The sequence below is a fragment of the Erithacus rubecula genome, assembly GCF_903797595.1.
Source record: "Erithacus rubecula genome assembly, chromosome: 3".
Taxonomy (NCBI): domain Eukaryota; kingdom Metazoa; phylum Chordata; class Aves; order Passeriformes; family Muscicapidae; genus Erithacus; species Erithacus rubecula.
In genome coordinates, this window is record NC_136689.1 from 130,203,390 (window position 1) to 130,227,770 (window position 24,381).

The 24,381-nt window shown below is 38.8% G+C and overlaps 1 protein-coding gene across 15 annotated transcripts in view; it reads left to right on the forward strand.

Moving 5' to 3' along the window:
• OXR1 (oxidation resistance 1) overlaps positions 1–24,381 on the forward strand; it is a 255,302-nt gene that overhangs the window by 121,049 nt on the left and 109,872 nt on the right. For all 15 annotated transcript variants that reach the window (XM_079300938.1, XM_079300950.1, XM_079300954.1 and 12 more), the window contains one exon: positions 4,410–4,606. In XM_079300938.1, coding sequence (XP_079157064.1) covers positions 4,410–4,606 — 197 coding nt within the window. The remainder of the gene's footprint in view (positions 1–4,409; positions 4,607–24,381) is intronic.

Below are 24,381 nucleotides of genomic sequence, written 5' to 3' on the forward strand. Positions count from 1 at the left end.
TGAGGGAATGGAGAAAATGGGAGTTTAATGGCTTATTTGCAATAGTGCAATTGAACTCCACAAACAGGTGCACCAAACGTGTGTTTGGACAGGGTTTTGTCAAACCAAGGTGCTGCTCAGCTGTGTTCCAAGCAAACACAGCATCTCCAGACACACTCACCAGCAGCTGAGTAACCCCAGCTCTGGCCTTAGGGTGTGTTGTCTTGGTTACTTGTCAACAATTCATCCTTCAGAGCTATTCCATGTTAGCTTCTGCTCGGAACAAGACACTTTTAGAACGTGCCTCTCTCTACTAATATCCCAAGGAGAGCAAACCATAATTCACAGAAGCTGCCAGTAGCCAGAAGAAAGCACCAGAAACCAGTCCAGGGTTCCAGAAGTCCCAGAGGATGCAGATTTTTTTAGTTTTGTTGCATGGTGTCCTCTCCCCTAGAGTTCCTATGGTTTAAGGATAGCTGCAGAAAAGGAAATTTTTGCCCCTTCTATTTCAGATCTCAGTCAAGTTAGGACTTTGTCCTTGCTGTCAGACAAGCATTTCCCAGCTCAACCAGTGCAGCACTGTCTTTGCAGCCATCATTATCTGGCTGTCAGCTGGGAGGCTGCAGCAAGCAGCAACATTTTGTGTCACACCAGGCAATATTGAAAGACTTGTGTTACCCTTTGTCAAAAAGTTAGGTGAAGGCTGCTACAAAATACGTAGAATAAAAGAAAAAAAATATTTCCCACGGATTTCCTTTTATCCTTTATTTATTTTTCTACAAGCAGCCAGCCTGAAACAAAGCAAGAATGAGGAATGTGATCCCAAGGCATTTCATGTTCAGATTGCTTTCTGATGAAGAATAAATCATTTCAGCCCAACTGTGTAGCTGTAATGTATATAAAAAAGCCCAGCAGAAAACCCAAAACCAAGTGCAGCACAAATCTAGTAATACAGGAGAGTGTTGGGTAAGGGTCAGGCTTGCAGATAATTCATTCTTTTGGCTTTAAAATGCATGCAGAACTCAGACTTACTTGCAAGACATGATGTTCTATTGAAGTCACAGTTTGAAGACTGCAGTGTTTTTTCAAACTATTCACTAGTCATGGCTGTATCAATATACAATTCAGGTGGGCTGAAGGAAGATGCATTAGAGTAAACTGTTTGTTTTTGTCAAGTCATTGCCATAAAATTGTGTCCTTGCTTGAACCTGTGTCCTACCCAGCTGACCCTGTTATTGCAGTCTGGATTAATTCAGACCCTGTGTCTTTCTGTCTTTCCTGCCAGAAAAAGCACTGTCACCATGGTCTCTCAACAACAGTTTGACAACATTACATGCACTTGCTAGGCTGTTGTGCTCCTGCTTTGTTAATTTTGGTACTTATTTCTTTGGAAGTCTTACTTTTAAGTTATTCTCAATTGCAATAATAGATAACTTCTTTGTCATTAATTTGCTACAGGCATTTCAACCAAGTCTTTTATTAATCATAAGTCACTTGAAAAAGGCCATGTGAAAATTTTACTGTCCAGATGACAGGTATTATCCCTTTATTCCTATGTGATGCTAGAAGAATAGACAGTGTATTTGTAATAACAATCTGGTGTTCCCCACAGTGCAGCAAGCTCTTTTATTAGCTACCTCCAGACAGCTTTATTAATTGGACTGTCCTTCAGACAGCCTTGGTGGTGAAAAATGTGCTCATAACACATTGCTGAAAATATAAATCATAACAGTATTTTTCAATTTATAAAATTTATTTTCCCTCACCTGCTGTCTTCCTTTGGGGCAGAACAGAGACTTACATAATGCAGGACATATGTACACTTATTGATCTGGAGGCCTCAGTATTATGGGGAGGTGCTAAACACTTTGTAGCCTCTTTGCCCACAGCTATTCTGCACAACACAGAAGCAATACCCTGCAATCACACTGAAAGCTGTAGTCTGAGATAGAGCATTACTTCTTAAAAACTAGTGATTTTCTTCTCAAAAGTCATCCTTTAAATTTTCAAAGGTTTCTAGTTGTAAGGAATTTAAAAGACTTTTTATATCACCGGAGAGATGGTATCTTCAACAATGTAGCAGAGTAACTTTATGATGGAACTCCATTTCACTATTAGTGATTCAATGAAATATTCCAGCCTTCATTTTGGGTAAATATCTTTGACCAGCTGTAGGCTTAAACCTATAAGTGTTCAAAAGAAAAAAAATAAAATAAAATCTCAGTTTCAGGAACATAATTTCAAGCAAAAGAGCTTTCTGTTCTTCTCACACAATGTATACTCAGAGAGGATGCCCTGCCCATTCTTGATTTTATATGTATCAGTACTCATAGTGCTGTTATCGTTTATCCCAAGCTGTGTCTCCATTAACCAAGACCCTCCAAATGAAGATAGTTTTATCCCAGTGACAAATGCTTCCCATACCTGGGGCCTCTTTGAACAGCAAGAGCAAATGTAGACAGCTGTTTTATGTGGAGCAGTAGTTGTTTATTGTTTCTCATAATGTCACTCTTATAAGTCATTAAAATAAGCCACTGGTGTTTCTGTATGAGCACAGTGCAGAGTTAAACCAGAAACTGTCAAGGCTAGATGCTGCCTACCTTAGAACTTTAAATGAGTTCTGAGTAATTAAGGGCAAACCAAGAAATATAACTCCAAAGATGCAGCGTCTATCTCAGAAAATCCATAAACCAGAATCTTCTGGAGGCTGGAAAGGTATCCTTGATGGACTTGTTGGAGATACTAGTCAAGGTGATGCAGTACAGCCTTTCTTATATGTGGGAGGAATAAATGCCCCTGTCAACCTGAACTGTTTGTGCAGAATCACTGGAGCTGAAAACCACTCCTTCAAATGCAAGACATCCTAGACTAGTCCATAAAAAGGTTCTAGTGAAAGTAGTTTTGCTGAATTACATAGAGAAGTTAATTTCTAACTGCCAATTTTCTAACTTCTAGTCCTTTCCCTGGACTAAGCAATACTCTGTATGACTATAGTTATCTTGCCCTCATAGTGTCATTCATAATATTCGACATACACATTGATACATTGACATATCTTCCAGATACTGACCATCACCTGTGTATTTTCCAATCTATTTAGAGCAGTTGTTATTATTATGGCAATATTTAATCAGTTAATATCTTAAACTAGCATATTGTATTCTCAGTGGAGTAGTCCATGCTGTTAAATTACAACCAATACCTGAAAATGTTTGAAAAATAAGGAAGTGCAGAGTTAGGAGGGAGCTGCTTAGCACTAAATTGTTAGCCTAATAAAATTATTTTCTAGCACTGCAGAACTTTATCACTTTACTTCATTTCCTTCAAAATTTCAGAATTGTTATGATGCCCTCCTCTCAAATCAATATCTCACTGTAGTGTCACAAACCTCTTTTATTTCCAGGATCAAATAATGTAGTCAGCTATGTACATTTATAGACACCTAATTTAAGGAAAGCATTGATAAAATCCAGTGTGTATGTCCAATGTTGCAACTTCATTGTAACAAGTAATTTGTCTCTATTCAATAATTCAGCAGCATAGTAACCTCTATTTTATGTTGCTAGAGTTAATCAAGATGTCAGAACTATGGTGAATCAGTGATGGGGTATATTCACCCCACTCTAAAATAGGCTTTGAGAGTTAGTTAAGTCTTTCCCTCAGAACTTTGATAAAATGGCTAGATCTGAAGAGGAGTGATAATGTCATTTTCCTCCATTTTAAAAATAATTTTGACAATGTCTGAGAATATACTTGTGCACAAGTTGTGGTGTTATGTGTGCAACAAGAGGGGTAAAAAGCTAGTTGGATGTTGAGCCCAGAGAACAGTGGTTAATAACTCATACAGTACCTGGATGCCAGTAATGAATTGAACACTGATTTCTTCTGCAGAACAGAGAATTTCTTTTCCTTTGTCTACTGCTACTGCAGTGCAAAAATGATACCTGGAGTTAGTGGGCTTCTTGAGAAACAATGTGTTGAAAATATTGCAGAATGGTGAATGCAGTTGTAAAGCTACACCTGGATTCAGAAGATCACACATCAATTCTTTTCTCTCAAGGCTTTCAGCAACTTTGTGCAAATTATTTAATTTCTTTGTACTCTCCTCATCTGTGGAAACTTAAGCAATTTAGTCATAGGGTGGGAATGGTGGGCAGCTGAGCTTGGAAACAGGTTAGGGAAACTGATCCCTCAAGCATCACTGCATCTGATCTGGGGGCAGTTTGCTATGTGCTCCTACATGGGAGATGGATGTGCTGTAACTGATTTAGCAGAACTTGACAGGGGAAATTAATGCAAGGCCTCATTTATCACTGCTGTGACATACACAAATTACTGTACAATGAACAGTGGAATATTGCTGTTATTCTACACATAGTCTGGTTTAGAATGATGATTAGTAATGCTTTACTGTCTAAAATTGCCTTTAGACTAAAGAAAAAGTCCCAGTCAGTGGATATTAGTGGGCCAGGATGCAACCCAGTGGCAGCAGAAGCTCAGACAGCTCAGCCCAGCAAACCTGTGCCTGCCACCCAGGCAGCAGCTTGCGAGGAGGAGCAGGACAGCACCCCCAGCACCCAGAGACGCCACCCACGGAGGAGTGACCTCAAGAGATTCTACACCATTGGTGAGCTTGCTTTCACTGCAGAAAATCAAATACTTGTGCTGCAAAAGCAGGGTCTGACTGTTTATTTGTGGTTTATTTCTTTTGCATAATCTCGGCTGGCTACTAAGTTTGCAAATGCTCACTGTGTGCAATAAATTATCATATTTTAATGCCTGATGTCAAACTGCTCTAAAGAATTAACCTGCTTTATTTACCTAAATTCCTAAATTCTTTTTTTTTTTTTTTTTTTTTTTTGGGTCCATAAGAGGTATTGAAGAAAGCGCAAAAGCAGTTTTAAAAGAAAAAATGTAATTCTTACAATGGATTGCACTGGAATTTGAGTGGAGATTGTTTGGGAAGTTCCTGATTAGAAAGGATTTCCAGTTTGGAGAGGGAGGAGGCATACTGAGTGTGAAGAATAGTCTAGGGGGTTTATTGGTGTTTTTCTCTGAATATTTTGGTTTTCTGGATCTTCATCTGGGATGTCAGCATCTCCATGAGTCATAAAACCATCTTAGGCACCCTAGAACATGTTTTGCCACCTGCTTCCCCATAGTTAATTTTGAGATTATGTTTGACTCCTTTTGGGGAGGTTGGAAGGGACTACAGTGGGTTATCTGGTCTGATCTCCCTTCTCAAGCAGGCTCACATGGCACAGGATGGCTCTTTAGTCCAGTGAGGGATATTCCACAACCTCTCTGGGCAACCTGTTCTCAGTCACTGCACAATAAAGCAGTTTTTCCTCATGTTCAGGTGGAACTTCCTGTGCATCAAGTTCTGCCCATTGCCTCTTGTCCTATTGCTTGGCAATAGTTTGTGAACTGTTGAATTATTGCAGTATAATGTGATTTTTTTTTTCCTTCTGGTCCAAGGGAACTATTTACATGTTTTTAACTTGTCTAAAAGATAAAGGAACATGTGTTTCCTTGAAAATATTTCATTCTGTTATGTCTGATTCCTTGAAACTGGCTGTCATTGTAAGTTGTGTTGCTTTTAAAGAAGGAAACTTCATTAGCAATCTACCCATTTTAGTAATGAAGTGTATATTTTAAGTGGTGAATGACTGTATATTTACATTTTTTGATGCCCAAAATTTTTGCTTTATAGTGGTTTTTTCCTCCTATTTTATCCAAATGATCTTACAGGAATATCAAAGATAAACCAAAATTGCTTTATACATTTAGCAGGATTTGGGATATGGGGTGGATTTCATAAGAGTAATGAAATTAGAAATCCCACATCATCAAAATGAGTTCTAAATCTAATACAGTATTAAAACATATTATTGCCAATTTAACCATAGTTGAATATTCTTCTGTGAGCACCCAAAACACAGTCTGCACATGGAACTACAGATTAAGGTTTGTGTTTATCTACTTGTTAAATTAGATCCATTGCAGTTTCTTTTGGGACTCTTTACACAATCTTTATAATGTGAACTCCAATCTATATGTGCTTCAAACACTAGTTGGTCATAGTAGCAGAATATTGCTCATACATTTGAATAATTGTTTGGATGTTGTGCAGCACTTACTTGACAGACTTGTTGACTGGAAAAGGCCTCTGAAGGTTGTGTAGTCTGGTGTCCTGCTTAAAGCAGGACCTCAGCCAACACCAGATAGAGCAGCCAAGGCTTTGTCTTGCTGAGCTTTGACAGTCTCTGGGGTGGATACTCCACTGCCTCTCTGCCTGTCATGCTGGAACATGGGCAGTGTGTCCACAGATAACAGCAGTCGTGGGCAGCTTGCCCATAAACAGATGTTAGTGAACAAAAGTTGTAGACCCTAGGGAAGTGCAAACCACAGAAAGTGGTAAAACTTGTGTGTTTTTTCCAAATATCATCTTCCATTGTCCTTGTACAGAGTATTGGGAGAGTCCAGAGCCATCTGGAGTGACCCAGTATGGGAGAGGTGTTGGTTTTCTGCTCTTACATATATGAGCTTGTCTTTGGACTTGCCTAAATCATAAAGATTAAGTTGCTAGAGCCAATATTACTGCATAGTGCATTGTTTGACTTGCTGACAGGCAAATTAAAGAGAAAAGAGTTGCTCTGTATCTTCTCAAGTGTTTGATGGCACACGTTCCTGACTGTGAAAATGAATGGTTTAATCTTGGACAGCACAGTACTGATACCAGATGAACATGTTACTGAGTTGTTCCAATATTGAGTCCATGGCATTGGTAACCTGAAGGAATAATTATCTTCTTAGTGCATATGTAAATTTATGACCCCTGTCATCCTCTTGACTTAAAAGAAATTTTCTGTGACTTGTCTCAAAAATAATTTGAAATAGTTAAAATAAAATAATTTGTTATTTTATGAGGATGAATGTACTGACACACCTGTAACAGACCCATATTCTAAAATTGAAAGAATCCTAGATTCCTGTGAGGTTTTGCACATGATTGACCGTCATATAGCATAAAAAAGCACATTATATCTGTTGCTGACTTAATACAATTACACAGAGGTTTTCCATGTTTTGCCCTGGTTTTCATGTTGTTCTACTAAAAGCAATCTGTGTTCAAGATCAAGTAAATGGATTAAGAAAATATGTTAGAAAGCTAATGCTCTCAGCTGACTTTTTTCTTTGAAAATTAGCATTCTGTTACATTAACCTCAGAACAAATTGGCAAATGACAGTGTTTATGGCAGTGAGTAACTGAGCTTGAGCTAACAAGTACTAAATGTGGTTTGTGTTACTCTCTTGCTCCTTAAGAATTTATTTTAAGTAATTATAATGATGTGTAAAGTACTTTATAGATATGACAACCGAGTTCAAACACATAAAAAAAAGTATCACATCTATGTTTAGACTTGTGCATGTAGACAGTTTGTGCTTTAAAATGGAACTGTCAGCATCACATTGTCTATTACATTCAAGCTTACTTCAGTGCCTAGCTGGATTTATTAATATCTGCTTATTTTATTAAATAGCCATACAGCTTATGATTATGTGTAAGAAATGTGTAACCAGTTTTATTTTATCAATTCATGAGAAGTATTAAAACTAATCAAAGGTTTTTTAAAAATATGTGAGTTTTTTGATTTGGATATGCAGGAAGCACTTCAGAGATCTTTCTAAAAATCACACTCCACATCCAGAGATGTGAGCATTTACCTTGCACACACATGCTTTACAGAAGAAATTTTAGCAGTTTGTGTATGCTTGCAGCTACTGTGAGGCACAGGCAATTGTCTAAGAGATTGTGTTTCTAAAGTCTCTCTAGCATCAGAATATTTTAAATTTATTTTTTGCCACCTTATGTGCACACAGATTTATCCAGAACTTCCAGAACTGATTGAGTAATGAGGAAGGAATATCTGGTAATTCCAAGAGATTTTAAAATTTCATCAGCACTGCTCCTACTTTAGACACTTAATAAACAGGTTATTTATTTTGCATTTCTTCTTTCCCACAGACTACACTTCAGCTGCTTTCCAAACTTAGTGACTCTAGTTGCACTTTCAAAAAGTGTGGGGGGGGGGGAGTAGGTAAGAAAGAGAAGGACTGATAGAAATAGGCAATGGGGAACAAGCTGTGTGCTTGGTTGAAATGAAATAAAAAATGGAGAGTCGGTGAGAGGGATAAATAGCTCTTCCATATGGCAGGCTCAGCAGGCAGGAAGGCTCCAGCACCTCCATTGCTGAACTGGTGTGAAGAAATTGAGTGGGAACCTCTAGATTAATAAGATGAGTGTAGGAAAAACAGTCTGCATGGTGGGCTGGCTGAAGTTTTTTGGAGAACTCTAGAAACAGCACCCAAGACTCTTAAAAATAAAAACCCTAAAATTAGACTTTTTAGATGCTTCAGGCGCTTAAAAATTCAGGCCACTTATTTCTGAAGTGCTTCTTGTTGAGCAACTGCCTCAAGAGAGAAAAAGAAGGTGGCTGGGTCTTCAGCACTCTGAAAAAAGCTGAAATATTAAACAATGGAGAATGAATTCAAAGCAGTGAGGCTGTATCAGCTGAATGCCCTGTCCAACCACAAGAGCTACAGCCATTGCTAGGAGGCTGCTTCACAGCTGTGCTGTTTGCAGGACCCATCTGAAGGGTTGTAGGACTATATTTCATGATATGGTGCCTCAGGACATCCTTTTAGCAATTTATGAAGGTGAATGAAGTAGTTAATGTTACCCCATAGAGATATTCATTTGAGGTGTCTACTCAGCAAGCCTGGTGTATAGTGCTTAGACACCTCTAAGAACACATACCCAGTGGACTGTCTACCTAACAGCCCTGGTTTTGTAGATGTAAAAGGCCTTCTTTTGTTCTATTTGCTGTTAAAAAAAAACTGCAGCACTGGTATAGAGTAAATGCATTATTTAAAAATAAGAAGGTTGCATAAAAATGTTTTCCTGATCACGCAAAAGAAATTATGAAGAAGGACAGAAGTTCATTCTAGGAAATGTTATAGTACAGTATTGATGGGGAGATGAGGAATTGTATCTTGTAATAAGAGCCTTAATGAACATGTTGCTGTTCAGACCCTTGCTAGCACACCTCATTTCATTCAGAAGACAACTATCAGCTGCCCCAGGAGATGCCTTTTGTTGGAAGGTGTTGCTGCTACAACTACACACACTTAGTAGTTTAGACAGAATGCCAAAGTATGTATGTGTGTATATAATATGCAGCATGAGGACACCTGGGAAATACTAATTGCAAAGTTCCCTTACCTACAAGGGTCCATTACAAAAAAAAAAAAAAAAAAAAAAAAAAAAGTAGTGTTCCACTTCTTAAAAAAAAAAGGAGGAAAAAAGTTAAAAAGCCCTTTCCTCCTTCATACTCTCTTGCAAATGAGGTCAGTAGAATTCTTAACAGGGAAAATATTTTCTGCTAGCTTGACCTTGCCATATTAGTACTCTGAATTAACTAATATAAAATCAGTGTGGAAGAGAAATTAAGCTTTTGGGATAAACAAGTCTGAATAAATATATATTAATTAACTCAGTCTCCAAAACAATTGTCTAGTAACTAATGCCAAAGTGATAACTGGGAAAAGACTGATTTTTATGTGGGTTCCCAATCTTGTTTCTGAGACATAGTTTCAATGGGTAGTAGCTTTAAATTTTGCTGGGACTAGTTTAGTCATAGGATCACAAAATGGTTTGGGTTGAAAGGCACCTTAAAGTTGATCTAGTTCCAACCTCTCTGCCATAGGCAGACACCTTAACACTGGACTGGGTTTCTAAAAGCCCCATCCAGCCTGGCTGGAATACTCCAGGGATGGGGTGTCCACACCTTCTCTGGGTAACCTGTGCCAATGCCTCACCACCCTCACAGTAAAGAATTCTCTCTAGTATCTAAACCAAGCCTCCTTTAGTTTAAAGCCTTGTCCTATCACTACATGCCCATGCCAAAAGTCTCTCTCCATCCTTCTTGTAGGTTCCCTCCAGGCCCTGGGAAGTTGTGTGAGATTTCCCTGGAGCCTTTTCTTGTCCAGGCTGAACAGCCCCAACTCTCCCAGCTTGTCTCCACAGGAGAGCTGCTCCAGCCCTGTGATCATTCTGGTGTCTCTCCTCTGGACTCTCCCAGCAGGTCCCAGGGCTGGAGGCACTGCTCAAGGAGGGTCTCACAGAGTGGAGGAGAGTGGCAGAACCACCTTTCTTGACCTTCTGGCCACCCTGCTTGTGATGAGGCCCAGGACTGGCATTCTGGGCTATGAATGCACATTGCTGGGACATCTTGAGCTCCTTGTCAACCAGCACCCCCAAGTCACTACTCCTAATTCAGTACTTCTGAATTCATTGTGAAAAGAAGATGGATAGTCCAAAGAATTTAATGCATAGAAATATAAGTTATAACTGGTCACAGGAATTTTACTAATGCAAAAAGCAGTATAAAAGTGTTTATAAAGTGAGAGTATAATAGAGATGATTTTATGGGGAAACCTAAAACATGTTTCTTTCAAGTCATTAATAAATCCATTCTTTGTGTTATGAAAGAAAGAACTAAATGAAAAGTGATCAACTACTATTTAGTAGGTACAATTATAGCTAACCTTTGTGCTATATGCTTTCCAGTGAGTCTGTTACAGCCATAACTGTCACAATGGTTTGCAGACATAAATATCACATTGTTTAGATATGCAATAGATTTTCTTTGTTTACATTCCAGTTTGCTTCCATAAAAATATTATTTTAAAATATGTCAGAACTGTCTGTTTAAATGTGAATTTGTACACATTTATTACTAAATTTATATGGTGCCAGAGAATCTGCCAATATAAAATTAATGTGTGGCATTAACATCTGTTCAAGTGGTGATTTCATATCTCAGATCTCTCACCCTGCTGGAATTATTGGAGCTGCTATGAGAGAGCTTGTCAGACATTACAGTGAATCTGCTGTTGGACTCAGAACTGGAAAAGGACAACATTGATCGACCTGAAAATAGAAAGTTATTTGCAACCAAGTTGAGAGTTTTATGGAGTTTACCTCCTGGGACTACCTGCTATTGCAGTCACTGTTTAAAAACAGAGTTGGGGGCTGCCTCTTACATTCTCCTCTAAAATAAGCACAAAACTTGTTTGAAAGACATTGTGGCTTGTGATGCTCTTGATTTTAGTGTGAAAATCCCTTCCTTCTCTGCAAGATTTTATTTGGGATGCTCTGGAAAGGTATCATTCTTTTTAGAAGACATTATCTGATATTTGATGTATTTACAGTACAGAGGTTTTCCTGCAAAAGATACTCCACTCTCTTTTCAAATAATGTTCTTATCATTTGGCCACTGAATATATTTGCTTCTACTCTGCATAAATGAATGTGATTCCTTTTGGCTCCTGAATTATTTTGCTTATTTGTTGCTGGTACTAGCAAAGCACATAACATCCATAGGTATATTAGTTGTTAGATAAGTGGTGGAGTTTGATGCAGTAGGTGCTGTAAATTTCAGCTGCATCTTCCCATTTTTAGAGGAGGACAGATGGGAGATGGAGGTGCCAGCTCTGTCTCAGAGGATTCAGATGCTGTTCGGACACATTGGCAGAGTTTGACTCTGTCCCATTCACTTCATTTAAAATTTCTTTATTGAAAACTTAGTACTTTTTGAGAAGCATCATAGTATTTCAGAAACTTTCAGAGGAAGAGGCCATTTTCCTAGCACCTCATTACCTGTTTGTGAGTGATAAGGGAAGGGAAATAATTTGTGGAATGTGTGGATAATAAGGAAAGTGTCTTTCATAGCAACAGTAACTATGCAAAATTCTTACTCATTCAACCTTTCTGAAGATTTTTATTAGTGATTCAGATCACATAGCTACTCTGGATGAACAAGCAAGCATTTATTCATGTCTTTGTTTTTATCTTTTTTAGTATTTCAAACTTGGAGCCATTAGAAGCCAGTTTTTAGTGTTGTATCCTTCTTTTGTCCTTTACAGATACTCTGCATATCCTTTGAATATAAATGAGTTCTGAGCTATAGAGACAGCATCCACCAGAAAAGTGAGGCTCATTAATGTCCTTTCATCTCAGTATTTCCCTTTTCTTAGCATCTGGTTTTGGTTTTAATCATATAGAATGTTATCGTATCATCTGCTGAGTCATTTTGGGCAAGAAATATTTCAGGATTTTCTAATTTGCTTGCTTTACATCAGGGCAAAGATGAAATATTTTATAGTTCTGTAGGCAAGCTTGCAGGATCAGCTAATCATGTGTACACTTGGGATACTAAAATTTGAATCTCTGAGGGAGGAAAAAAACTTGATCTGACCCATAAGCTCTCAGCTGATAGAAGTTGCATCACCCTCACTCTCAGTGGAGGTTTTCTATAGAAGAGAAAAATTACTGAAAAAAAATGACATGATTTCTAACATAGTGTGCCTTGAGCACCAGCCTCTTGAGCTCTGGCAGATGGCAAAGTCTTCCTCCTACCAATGCAAAAACAAAGAAGGAAAATCCTGATTCAGTGCTGAAATAGCTGAGTGATTTAGTGATAGCAGAGGCAGATAGAGGCAGACTTTTGAATCTGAAGACAGTTCTGGGAGAACAATTATTGCTGGTAGTGAAAAAGGGCTAAGTCAGTGATTATGAGAAAAATCTTGATCCATAGAAGTTTGTGGGACCCTGTGGAATACATAGTAAGGATGTAAGAAACTGCTGAGGTCATTGAGAAGCTCTCATTGTTAGAGGTTGTGAACATCATGGGAGGCCCATGGCATCTAGGAAAAGGCAAATGCTAGATCCCTTTTCAAAAAGGGCAAGAAGGATTTTTCCATGGCTGTTCTGTAGGCTGTTCAGCTTCACTTTTAATGGTCATCATCTTCCAGAGCAACCCTATGTGCATGTTGGGGCACTGTGGACTAGGAGGCTGTAAAAAACTCTAAAGGCAGCAGCCACCAAGCTCATCAGGGGCCCTGTGAGGAACAGCAGAGGGAGCTGGAGAAGGGACACACTGAGGGACACCTGACAGCAGCCTGGAGGCTGCCAATGAGAAACCTGTCGTCTGCTCTTTGCAGTGGTGCAAGGCAGAACAACAGTACATAACCAGCCTAGAGATTGACACATAAGAGGCTTAGACTTAATATAAGGAATATTTTTTTTTCCCCAATACATGAGAATGTACAAAGAGGTTGTGCAGTCTTAATCTTTAGAGATTTTTAAGACTCAACAACTCCATCTTCTATATGTAAAGGGAATGTTACCACACCAACGCACCTGCTGTGATTTTTCATATTTTATTCATTCTGAAATCAAGTGCAATGTTTTCAGACAGCTTCATAATTATATATACCTAAAAAATTCTCTAAAATTTATAGTAAAAAAACCAAAAAATATTTAAAAGTTCATAAAATATCATGGAAGATCTCTTGGCCCAATGAGAGTGTGATATTTCTATTTTAGGGATTATTTCAGTTCTCTGTATATATATAATGAAAGCTATGATTTGGGGTCATTAATCAGAAACTCAACTTTATTGACAGTGTCAAAAGTCCTCACTAAACCAGGACAATTTTTCCCCTTAGACTTTCTTTGAAACCATAAAAACCCTGCAGAGATGGAGGTGCAGGGATGGGAAAAGTTATTATGGAAAGAATCAAACCACAAATACTGCTGGTAATCTCAGTATGCAGTTTGACTTCTTACCTGTAGAACCTAACACTGAGATGGTGAATGAAGCCATTGAGTTTCCTTGCATGCAGCATATATGTGCAAGATCAAAGTCTGATCTTATTTATTGTAGAATAACTACAGTGAAACTGAAGTCAGTCTGGAATAATTCCAAATCCAGCTGTGCAGTGATCCTGATCCTGAAAGGCACCTCAGTCTCCACCACCAGGTGGCCTGTGCTGATGGGGTGGGACTGTCCCTCTCCTGTTCAAGGAGATTGTTTTCCTGTGAGAATTATCCAATTCAAAGATCTAATTCAAGCCATTTGTACTGTGCCAGAACAGACTTTATCCATTGCCTAGTGTTTCTGGGTCCTTAATGTGAGGGGCTGCCAAATATCTTGTACTGGGCTTCAAACAAACTGTCATTTTATTTCTTTCTTTTTAACAATTTTTTACCCTTTCCTGTTTTCATATTTTCTGATTATTTATCGTATTGTTTTGCTAGATGTTGCTTGATAAATATTGCTAGATAAAGATGTTGCTAGATTAAGAAGAGTGAGATGGGATTTTCAGGAGACAAATCTTCTGAGTTAGGATCCTTTTGGATTTTAACACACTTGTTTGTTGTTTTGCTTCTTTCCCTTAGAAACATTATAGGAACTGAGTGCTGTTGCTAAACCCTGATTTTTATCTTGAACCAGGAAAAAACAGTTGGATTTTATCATGGAGTTATTGTAGTGTTGAAGATTCCACAATTACAGAGCATTAGTATGCACATAGCAGTATGCAGAGACTTTACAAGCATAAAATATTCAACATGTACAAAAAATTCTTTTTATAAATTTAGATACTAATTGGCCAGATACGTTCATGCAAACTAAATAGTGGCAGCAGCCTGCAATGTTTCCAATGAATCTCATTAATTAATATGCTTGAAAGGTTCTTATTCTTTTAATTTGTAGGAGCTAGAATAACAGTCTCTTTCATCTGCCAGAGGAAATGTGGCAGGCATCACCTGCTCTGAGGGTTGTGGACTTGCAGTTTCTCAGGCACTTTTGCCATACATTTGTTTAGGAAGCTGTGACCCCTTGGGTATGGAATTTCGTGCTTTTGTCACCCATCTACACTTTGAATTATGTTTTTCCCTTTACACTTGTATGTAAAACAGTGCTGAGGTTTGCTGTTTACGAAGTTTCTGATGTTCTTGCTCTGAATAAATCTGAGAGAAAATAGCTCCTCCCCACTGTCATTTTTTAAAACTTAAATGTACTAGGAAATAAAATGATGATTTGAGAAATTTGCTTAAATTCCTTCAACAAACTAGATGACATGTTCTATTTGGAAGCAATAAATTGTCATTTTATTAAAACATGAGGCACTGATTGTTCACAGGTGAACACTTCCCAGCATAGCTGTTGATGTTAATGTCAGTTAGGTACTGAAATCTGCTGGGATCTTGGAGAGAAACCATCACCAGTGTGAACCCTAAGAAAAAGCTGAAGGACACCACTGCTGACTCTCAGCTAACAAAAATTGATCTATTGGTTTGGCCCAAACTCAGCTCCAGTAGAACAAGATAAATCCCTGTGGGATTACAACTACATAATGCACAATTGAGTTGATTTTGATGTTTTTAGTTAGAGTAGAACAGCCTTGTCATGTTATCTGACACTGATCTAAAACTGCACTCATTTTTTGTGATTTTTTTAATCAATATTAAATGCACACATTTCAAACCTGTCAGATAGAATAAGATAATATACCACAGGTAAAGTATTAAACTTATTTCTTATTCAATGTTTGCTGGGAAACAAACCAAGCCCAAGAAATTTGGCCTTCCCTAAATACCACATTTCTCTTCTAGGATTACTGGTGGGACTGTAACTCATCACAAATAAAAAATATGAGAGTAAAGATAAATAACTTGAGAAGTAAAGGGCTCACCTTGAACCCTACTGCAGGCTCTTCCAAGGGAGGAGAATTTATTTTTCCCTGACAAGGTAGTTCTGGAGGATTGCTTGCTTGAATGAGAATATATCCAAGGGGAATAGTGTAGTCTTAGGAATACCATGTCATTGTTACTTGTGATTGTAAATAACCTGCCAGAAAACACTTTCTCCAATAAGCCCCATTAATAAAGGTGGATTGGGTTCAACTCAGTGTCTCAGTATTCATTGAATGAGGTTCCTGCATTTGATGGTCTTTTAAAAGCCCCATCTCTCCCTTTCACTATTTTACTGCCATATATGCCATCAAATTGATTTTCTTATTTCATCTACCAGAGACAGAAAAAGCATAACTTCATTTTCTTTTGGATAGTTGGCAAATTTCTTCTCCAGAGTAATAAATATTTTTCTCTACTCTGCTAGGAACAAGATGCTGCATGTTCTTTTGAGTGATTTAATCTTCATATTTTTCAAGGCAGAGAGTGTGCTAAATGACAGTTAGGAACAACTTGAAAAAAGGATGCTTAATTTTATTTTTAAAACATGAATAGTGGAACTGTCTTACATTGAGAGGGAACAAAAATTCTTTATTACAACTTCAATTTATATTACTTAGCAAAGAAAAGCTGAAAAGTGTTTTCATAGAGTTGAAATAAATATGTCTGAGGGATGTGTATTTCATCTGAATAAACCATGAGTTATTAAACTCTTCTTGGGTAAAGAAAGAGGTACCTGATTGCAGGGTTAAGGTGTTAGAGACAAGGAATGGCAGCACCACAGATATGAAGAATAGTGTCAGTGAAGCACCAGTACAAGAAGAGGGCAGCACAGGACCAGGTGTGCAAGTAAATGAGAGTGGAGCCCAGACAATGAAGAGGAGCAGAGCTATCAAAAATATTCACTTGATAAAAGCAAAGTAGGGATACAGAACATCAGAAAACCCTCTCTCATATCAGACTCCAGCGTTCTGTTAATGAAATCAGCCTTCTCAGGTCCTTGTTCTGCTGACAATGTTCCTATCAATCACATTTGGTATTAAGACATTTTTAAAGAGCAGGGAGAGAATAAGGTAATGTACCTTATTAGAAAAAATACAGAAATCTCAATTCTAATTTACTGATAAGTACTTTGCTTCAGTTGTAGTTTTGTGAGGTGGAAAAGGTGGAAACATTCAGCATGTTTTAGGTACCCACTGCCTTGTAGACTTATACTTGCCCCTTTCCTACTGTCAGGACGACTTATCTGTGAATAGAATGCAAAAATAGAGGGGGGAATACCTAAATATATTTTGATTTTTAGTTGTTAGAACTTCAGTGGGATTATGTTTTTCTAAGCAATACACATCATATGTATGAATGCAAAATTATGTAGTGGTACCTAACCTCATACACTGAAGAGGTATCTGTTGCTTTTTGGCATAACTGATGTTTCAATTCTGAATGTTCAGCAGCAGCCTGTAAATTAGGATACAACGTGAAAGATAGGGGCTGCAGGTTTAGTCAGTTTGATTTGGATATTTTTATCACAATGTATACGTTATTCTGTTTTTGTTAAAGGAAACAGTTAAGACTATTATTTCTAGGAACCAGGCAGATTGTTAATATTTGCAGTTATTCTTATTTTCTGGGAGTTATACGATCTTCATGTTTATCTGCTCAGTGAAACAAGTTCCCTTAAAACCATCTGCAGTAATGCAACACCTTTCTTCTGGCATTTGTCCTGCTGAAAGCTCCCAGGTGTTCTTGTTAGATTAGCTTGGTACTTATGGAAGAAGTATCAGAAATATGAAATTTGCATGCAAATTGCTATTATCTATACCAACACCAGCCTTGAGATGGAGTCTAGATATGTGTTCTTCCCAAATGTCAAGATAACAAACGCCTGTTTTGGGAGACCAGCTGTACTTGGAAGTCCAAAACAAAACCCAGGGTCCAGGTCAGTTGGCTCCCTCCATCCCAAATCTGCCTGGGAGGTTGCCCTGTGTAACCCCAAGGTAAATGCAGCACCACGTGCACTCCCAGAGCCAGTGCTGAGAACAGAGCTGTAGCAGGCAGTATAACAGTGCCACCAGGTGATAGCATGAAATGCAGGGCTTGCTGCTACTGGAATTTTGTTCAACAATTATTTGCACATCAGCTGTGTTGTAAAGCATCATTTTCCTCCTAGGCTGATGTTTGGAAATCTTCAGACATAACTAACATGTTTCTGCTGTAAGTTCCATCATAAACACAGTGCCTATGTCGGGGGCTTTTATTGATTTTTTGGGGAGGAAGAGGGGAGGAACAGATTACTTTTGGTGTTCTTTGCAATTTTTCTGTGTATTAGGGAGGCATGATCTGGTTATGGTAGAAGAATCCATCTCTTTGAACTTGCCTACTTCTAATATAGCACAGATGAGAAGAATCAGGACAATGTTCTAACAACTATCAGTCTAATGTTATTTTTGTGACACCCCAAGGCATGCAGGATAATTGTTTTAATTGTTACAATGGCAGTTTGAATTTAGGTTGCTCATAGAATAGTAGAATGTTAAGGGTTGATAAGGACCTTAAAGATCATCTAGTCCCAACCCTCACCTCCCACTACTGAGGTTGCTCAAGACCTTATCCAACCCCAACACTGCCAGGGATGAGGCATCCACAACATCCCTGGGCAACCTCTTCCAGTACCTCACCACCCTCACAAGCATATATTTTCTCCCTAATATCTAAATTTCCCCTCTTTCAATTTGTACCTGTGCTCTTTGTCCTATCACTTATCTCCTGATGAAGAGTCCCTCTCCAGCTCACCTGTAAGCCCCTTCAGATTCTGGAAGGTGCTGTGAGGTTCCCACATAAGCTTCTCTTCTCCAGGTTAAACAGTCCCAGCTTTCTGAGCCTGCCATCATCATGGCCCAGCTTGCTCCAGCAGTTCATGTCCATCCTATTCTGGGGACACCAGAGCTGTATGCAGCACTCCAGGTGTGGTCTCACAAGAGCAGAAGGGCAGAATCACCTCCTCCTTTGGCTTGCTGGCCATGCTGCTTTTGTTGGATTTTGTTGTCTTTTTGGGCTGAGGCCATACTGCCAGCTCACACTGAGGTTTCCATCAACCATCACCCCCAAGTCTTTCTTAACAGGGCTGCTCTCAGTCAGTTCTCTGCCCCATCTGTGGGTGTCCCTGGGATTGCTGTGACCCTGGTGTAGAACCTTGCACTTCACTTTGTTGAACTTCATGAGGTTTGCATGGCATCATCTCTCAAGCCTGTGCAGGTCCCCCTGTATGGCATCCCTTCCCCCAGAGTGCTGACCACACCACACAGCCTGGTGTCCCCAGCAGATCCATGCTGTCCACAATGTTGAACAGTTCATCATTAATAAGGTGGATTTGATTTATGTGTGATGTCTGTGATGATGCTACTGGAGTAATTTATGTAGAAAAGTACCTAGGAATGTGATTCCATCCTAGTGGGGAAATTCATACTAGCAAAAAAGGTATTTGCAACTCTGAGGAATTTTACACCCAACTAGTGCCAGTTGTTTGTTAACATTGTAGATGTATTAGCACAATAAACCTGTTGTCATGCAGCCTTCCATCATAGCAAGTGAAAACTGAATACACTGAGTCCCTTGCAGTATATTCAGGAAGCACTGATCAAAGTCATACGGAATGATTAAGGATTTTAAATAGCTTACTCTCTAGCTGTTTGCAAGTTTGTTAATGAAAACCAGGTCTTCAGTTAAAGTGTAATCAGATTTCATTGCCTGAAGCAAGCTGCCCTCAAAGCATATCCCACTCAGGGAAATGCTGTAAGTTGCCAAGTTAATGTATGTGGGAGAACCAATGCTTTCAGTTGAATACTTGTATTCTCTCTACCAGAACTTTTTTTTTTTTTTTTTTTTTTTTCTGGGGGGCAAGGATATATAAGAAACAGAGAACCAGACTTCTCACTCTTGGAAATTACTTTCCTTCCTTCCTTCCTTCCTTCCTTCCTTCCTTCCTTCCTTCCTTCCTTCCTTCCTTCCTTCCTTCCTTCCTTCCTTCCTTCCTTCCTTCCTTCCTTCCTTCCTTCCTTCCTTCCTTCCTTCCTTCCTTCCTTCCTTCCTTCCTTCCTTCCTTCCTCCTTCCTTCCTTCCTTCCTTCCTTCCTTCCTTCCTTCCTTCCTTCCTTCCTTCCTTCCTTCCTTCCTTCCTTCCTTCCTTCCTTCCTTCCTTCCTTCCTTCCTTCCTTCCTTCCTTCCTTCCTTCCTTCCTTCCTTCCTTCCTTCCTTCCTTCCTTCCTTCCTTCCTTCCTTCCTTCCTTCCTTCCTTCCTTCCTTCCTTCCTTCCTTCCTTCCTTCCTTCCTTCCTTCCTTCCTTCCTTCCTCCTCTCCTCCCTCCCTCCCTCCCTCCCTCCTCCCTCCCTCCCTCCTCCCTCCCTCCCTCCCTCCCTCCCTCCCTCCCTCCCTCCCTCCCCCCCTCCCTCCCTCCCTCCCCTCCCCTTCCTTCCCTCCCTCCCTTCTTTCCCTCTTTCTCTTTAAATTCACAGCAAACAGTTAATGCAGAATTAGGGTTTCTTTCTGTAAGTTTCTATAAACACTCTAAGTTGTCCTACATGTCTTGAGGTTTATGAGAGCCCTTATCTTACAGGCCATTCTGACATTTTCTATGATTTTGGAGTGAATCCTTCTTCACCTGAAGAAGCAGGATTGTATATAAAATAAGTACATTATAAAACTTTCTTCTCTTAATAAACAAAACTTGGTATAAGGGTACTTTGTAGACAACTGTAATATTTGCTGGTGGGTAGAGGGTTTAAATGTACTTTTTTCTTTTTGTATTTAACTGACCTATAGGGAGAATGATTTTGGTCCGTTTATCCCATAATCCAACAAACTGTTTTAATGCTGCTGCCATCAATACTACAGGAAAGGTTCAGCTCAGACAGTTCAATCAGGTGATTTCTGTTCATCATGTTATGCTTCATTTTGGGTTTTGTCTCAATGATGGAAGCAGGATCGAGCAATTTGCCACCACCCTTCTGAGCAGAACCCCACCAAAAAGGCTGTTGAAATCAGAGATCAATTATTTCTTATGAAATCAAGAGTCTTTCTTCCAGTACTGTAATGTTCTAAATTTTGTATTGAAATATGTACAAATTCCTGTTCAAGTAAACTGAGCTACTCCTATTGAATTCAAATTCAGTCACTGTGACTATGGGCCAAATTAAATGGGTATCTCTCCTCTGTTGTATGAGTGCTGGATCCCATTTGTTTTCATCTGCTGATAAAACCAGAAGGTAAATTAGTTTCTTTGCAAGGCAGATTATTTGCTCTGCTGTCATAACATTCCTTGTTCCTGATTCCAGCTCGTATTTCTGGCCTGTGAACAACTCTACAAATATGTGAGGGCAGGCTGTCCTAGGCAGACAAGTAACATTTCCTGGTAAAGGGCAGTGCTGGCAGATGATAATTTGCACCAACTGGAAATCCCAGCAGAAGTTACCAGAGTTGGAAGAAACTTCAACAGATTCAGGCATACTCTGATACAGACCACATTAGTCTCTTCATAATAAATTATGTATTAGTTATTAATGTTTCTTAATGGCTAGTGATTTAAGAGTTTTCAAATACAGCAGATATTTATATGTTGCCATCATTCAGGAGGAGGAGAGGTTAGTGCATTGCTCATCCCACAGGGAAATTATCTGTTACCCAGTTAACCACTTCAAAGCATCAATGCCTACAAATGTGATTATCAAATCAGATTAAATGCCTTCCATTTAGCTCTGTAGACTGTATGAATTCAGATAATTTAAGAACAACAACCTTCAAAAAACTTGGGGGTAGAGGCAAAAATGTGTGATTCTTCATGTACAATATAAATATAATCTACCCTACTATGTTCACGGGTGAGTCCTAGATGAAGATATAAATCTGCATAAACTGTCAGTATTCATAAAGTTGACTCAGTTTGCTTCATCAAAGCTTTAAGCAGAATGTAACCATCATTTCAGCACAATGCTGTTCAGGAGGCTGTAGGCAGTAATGGAGAAATTGGCTTCACCTGCATAAAGGTGGTGTGTTAGGAATTACAGAGGTTCAAACACAAGCATGGAATGATGTTGTCAGCAGGAGCAGTCTGGCAGCTCCTTGCCTCCCAGACAGGCTGTGTATGTGCACAGTGCACTGCCCAACAGAGGGGTGTGTGGGACAAAAGTTGGTTGTTTGCTCCCTCACTTCTTGTCACAACAGACTTGAACCAAAAATAGAATTCAAAATTAGCCCCACTGAGTTCACAGCTTCAATCCAAGAACTGGAATTCCTTTCAAAGTTGACTAATTGCTAACTTAATTGGAAATGTTAAATTCAGCTTTCTCCGGCTATTTACCACTGTGGTGCCCAAAAGGCGTCCACATCTGCTTTTGTACCCTACAGATTATGGTGATTTTTAAGAAATGAGTGCTTTTTAATAATTGTTTACATTGTGTGTAGATTTTTCTTTAAAACAGCTGAACAACTGTCAGGACAGAATTTAGCCAAAGTACTTTGCAGGATTAAAGCTAACTAGGAAAGGACCTGTTTTTGCAGGTTGTTGCCTTCTTGAAGACCGCTCGCCTCTTTGCAAACAAAAACATACAGTGAGAGCATCATGTGGGAACTTCTAACTTTGTGAATCAGGATCTGGTCACTGAAGTAAAACTTCTTGAGGCACAAAAGGGAGTGGAAATTATGTTCTGGTTGGTGTATAAAGTAATCATAGCTAAAGGAAATAAACCTCTTCACTCCAGTCGGTCTTGCACACGGTTGTGCAGCTGTTGCAATTTCACAACCATCCACCCCAAACCATCTGCAGACATCTGTCCTGTGCCTATGTGTAATCAAATCTAAGAGTTCTTAACTTCTGCTGTGACATTAATGTGGCAGAAAAATGCTTTTTCAAGATGTGTAGTTACAGCTACTTCTGTAGACTGTCAGTATGAAAGCACAACTTGTGAGACATGAGCTCTGTGTCTATTGTGTAAATAAATGATGTGATCTTCATAGCAGGGATAACACACATAGTTTGTATTTATCTTGACAGAGATGTAATGTGGAAAAAGTGTCTCTTGAAAAAAACCAGAAATGTTTCTGTCTTCTCAAACCTTATAAGATTTTAATTAAGAACAAAAACTTACTTCCAAACATTTTACTAATGAATACATAATGAATTAACCACTTCCCTCATAGTGTCAGGTTTTTCAAATGTTGGACACTTACTAAAATCTGATAATGAGGACACCCCAACATCGTTAAAGGCCCATTATTTATTTTTTGAGTTAAAAATTTCGACTGATTCAAGATAATGATAAGATTACTTTATTAAGCTGTGACAGCATGTATAACAAACACTGTATCTTCCCAGTACCTATCTTATTTAGCAGCTTACAAGTAATACAAAGAGGTCAAACTCTTAAATTACTTTGACATCTGGGAGCCCCATTAGTGAATCTGCAGTGCTTGGTGCATTACAAACAGAACCAGAGACCCACACTGTCCTTTCTTCAGCCTCTCAGGTTTCTCATCTGAGATAAACAGCACAGAGGAAAGGGTGATTGTGCCCATGGTGGGCTTGGGCTGGTCCTGTGGGAGCTAGAACCAGCTCAGCAGGCTGGTCTGAAGACACCTGTAGTCCTGCCTGTAGATATCTGGGTTTGTGTATAAAGTGATAAACAGAGACAAGGGGATCCAGCAGCAATGGTAAGGTATAAATGGATCAGAACTGTGTCTTTTCTGCTCCCACAACAGCCTTTGACTGTCTGCACAAAGCTTTGCTATAGCAGATGAACTTACCAAATCTCCCTGCCTGAGTGGAAAACACTGTTCTTTTATTTTTTTTTTTTTTTTAGCAAGCTGAATGAGATCTTTAGTTGGTCTGTGAGCCATTAGACAAGATTTAGCTGATGTTTTGATGTTTTGAAGTTGTAGATGTTCATGATTTCCTACAGTGTGTTTATTATTTATCTAATGTTTTTATACTTCACAGAAGGGCATTTAAAGAATTTGCTGTGTTTTATGTTTTATATAGCAGATTGTATTTTATATGAGGCGATCTTATTGGTGCAACCAGAGGATTATGTATGAAAAATGTTCCAAATCTGTCCTTCTTTCTGAAAAGACAAATAGCAAGTACCTTACAAACTCATATATAATGTCCATGCATGCTCTCAAGAAAAACTATTTTCTTTCTAAATATTAAAACTGCTGGACCTCTGTATTTTTTCTTTTTGTGCATGTAATAATAACTCAATGTTACAACATTTTGCATTTACTGAAGCATGCACTTCTTGAGAGGTCAAATGTTTTTCAGTGATTCTGTAGAGAATACAAGTGGCTTCCCAATTGAACATTGAATGTTACATTTTTAATTTTTTTTTAAATTAAGAAAATAAAAGAAAAAATATATTTAACCTTATAGGAAAAGTAGTGTTATACCTATTTGAGTTAATATTCTGCAATTATGCTAGTAAGAGCTCATTGAATTAACAGGGGGATATCAAGCTTTAGAGCTCTGGTCACTAGCCTAGAACTAATTTAAGCTGGTGGCACTGGGTAGGATCTGTGCCTCTGAAATGAACTGGTGATATGGGAATGGTTTCTATTATTCAAGTGTGTCATAAAAGACTATGCCAATTAATACTGATGGGCTGCTGTAATAGCAGCTGAGGCACTGAGTCTGAAAGGTGGAGAAACATAAAGTAAACATTAGTCTCTCACCCATGAAGTGGACTCTCCAGAGCAGTGTTTAACCTAATTGGTAGGAAGGCACTGGGAATGTGCTCAGGCTGCAGCAGGGCA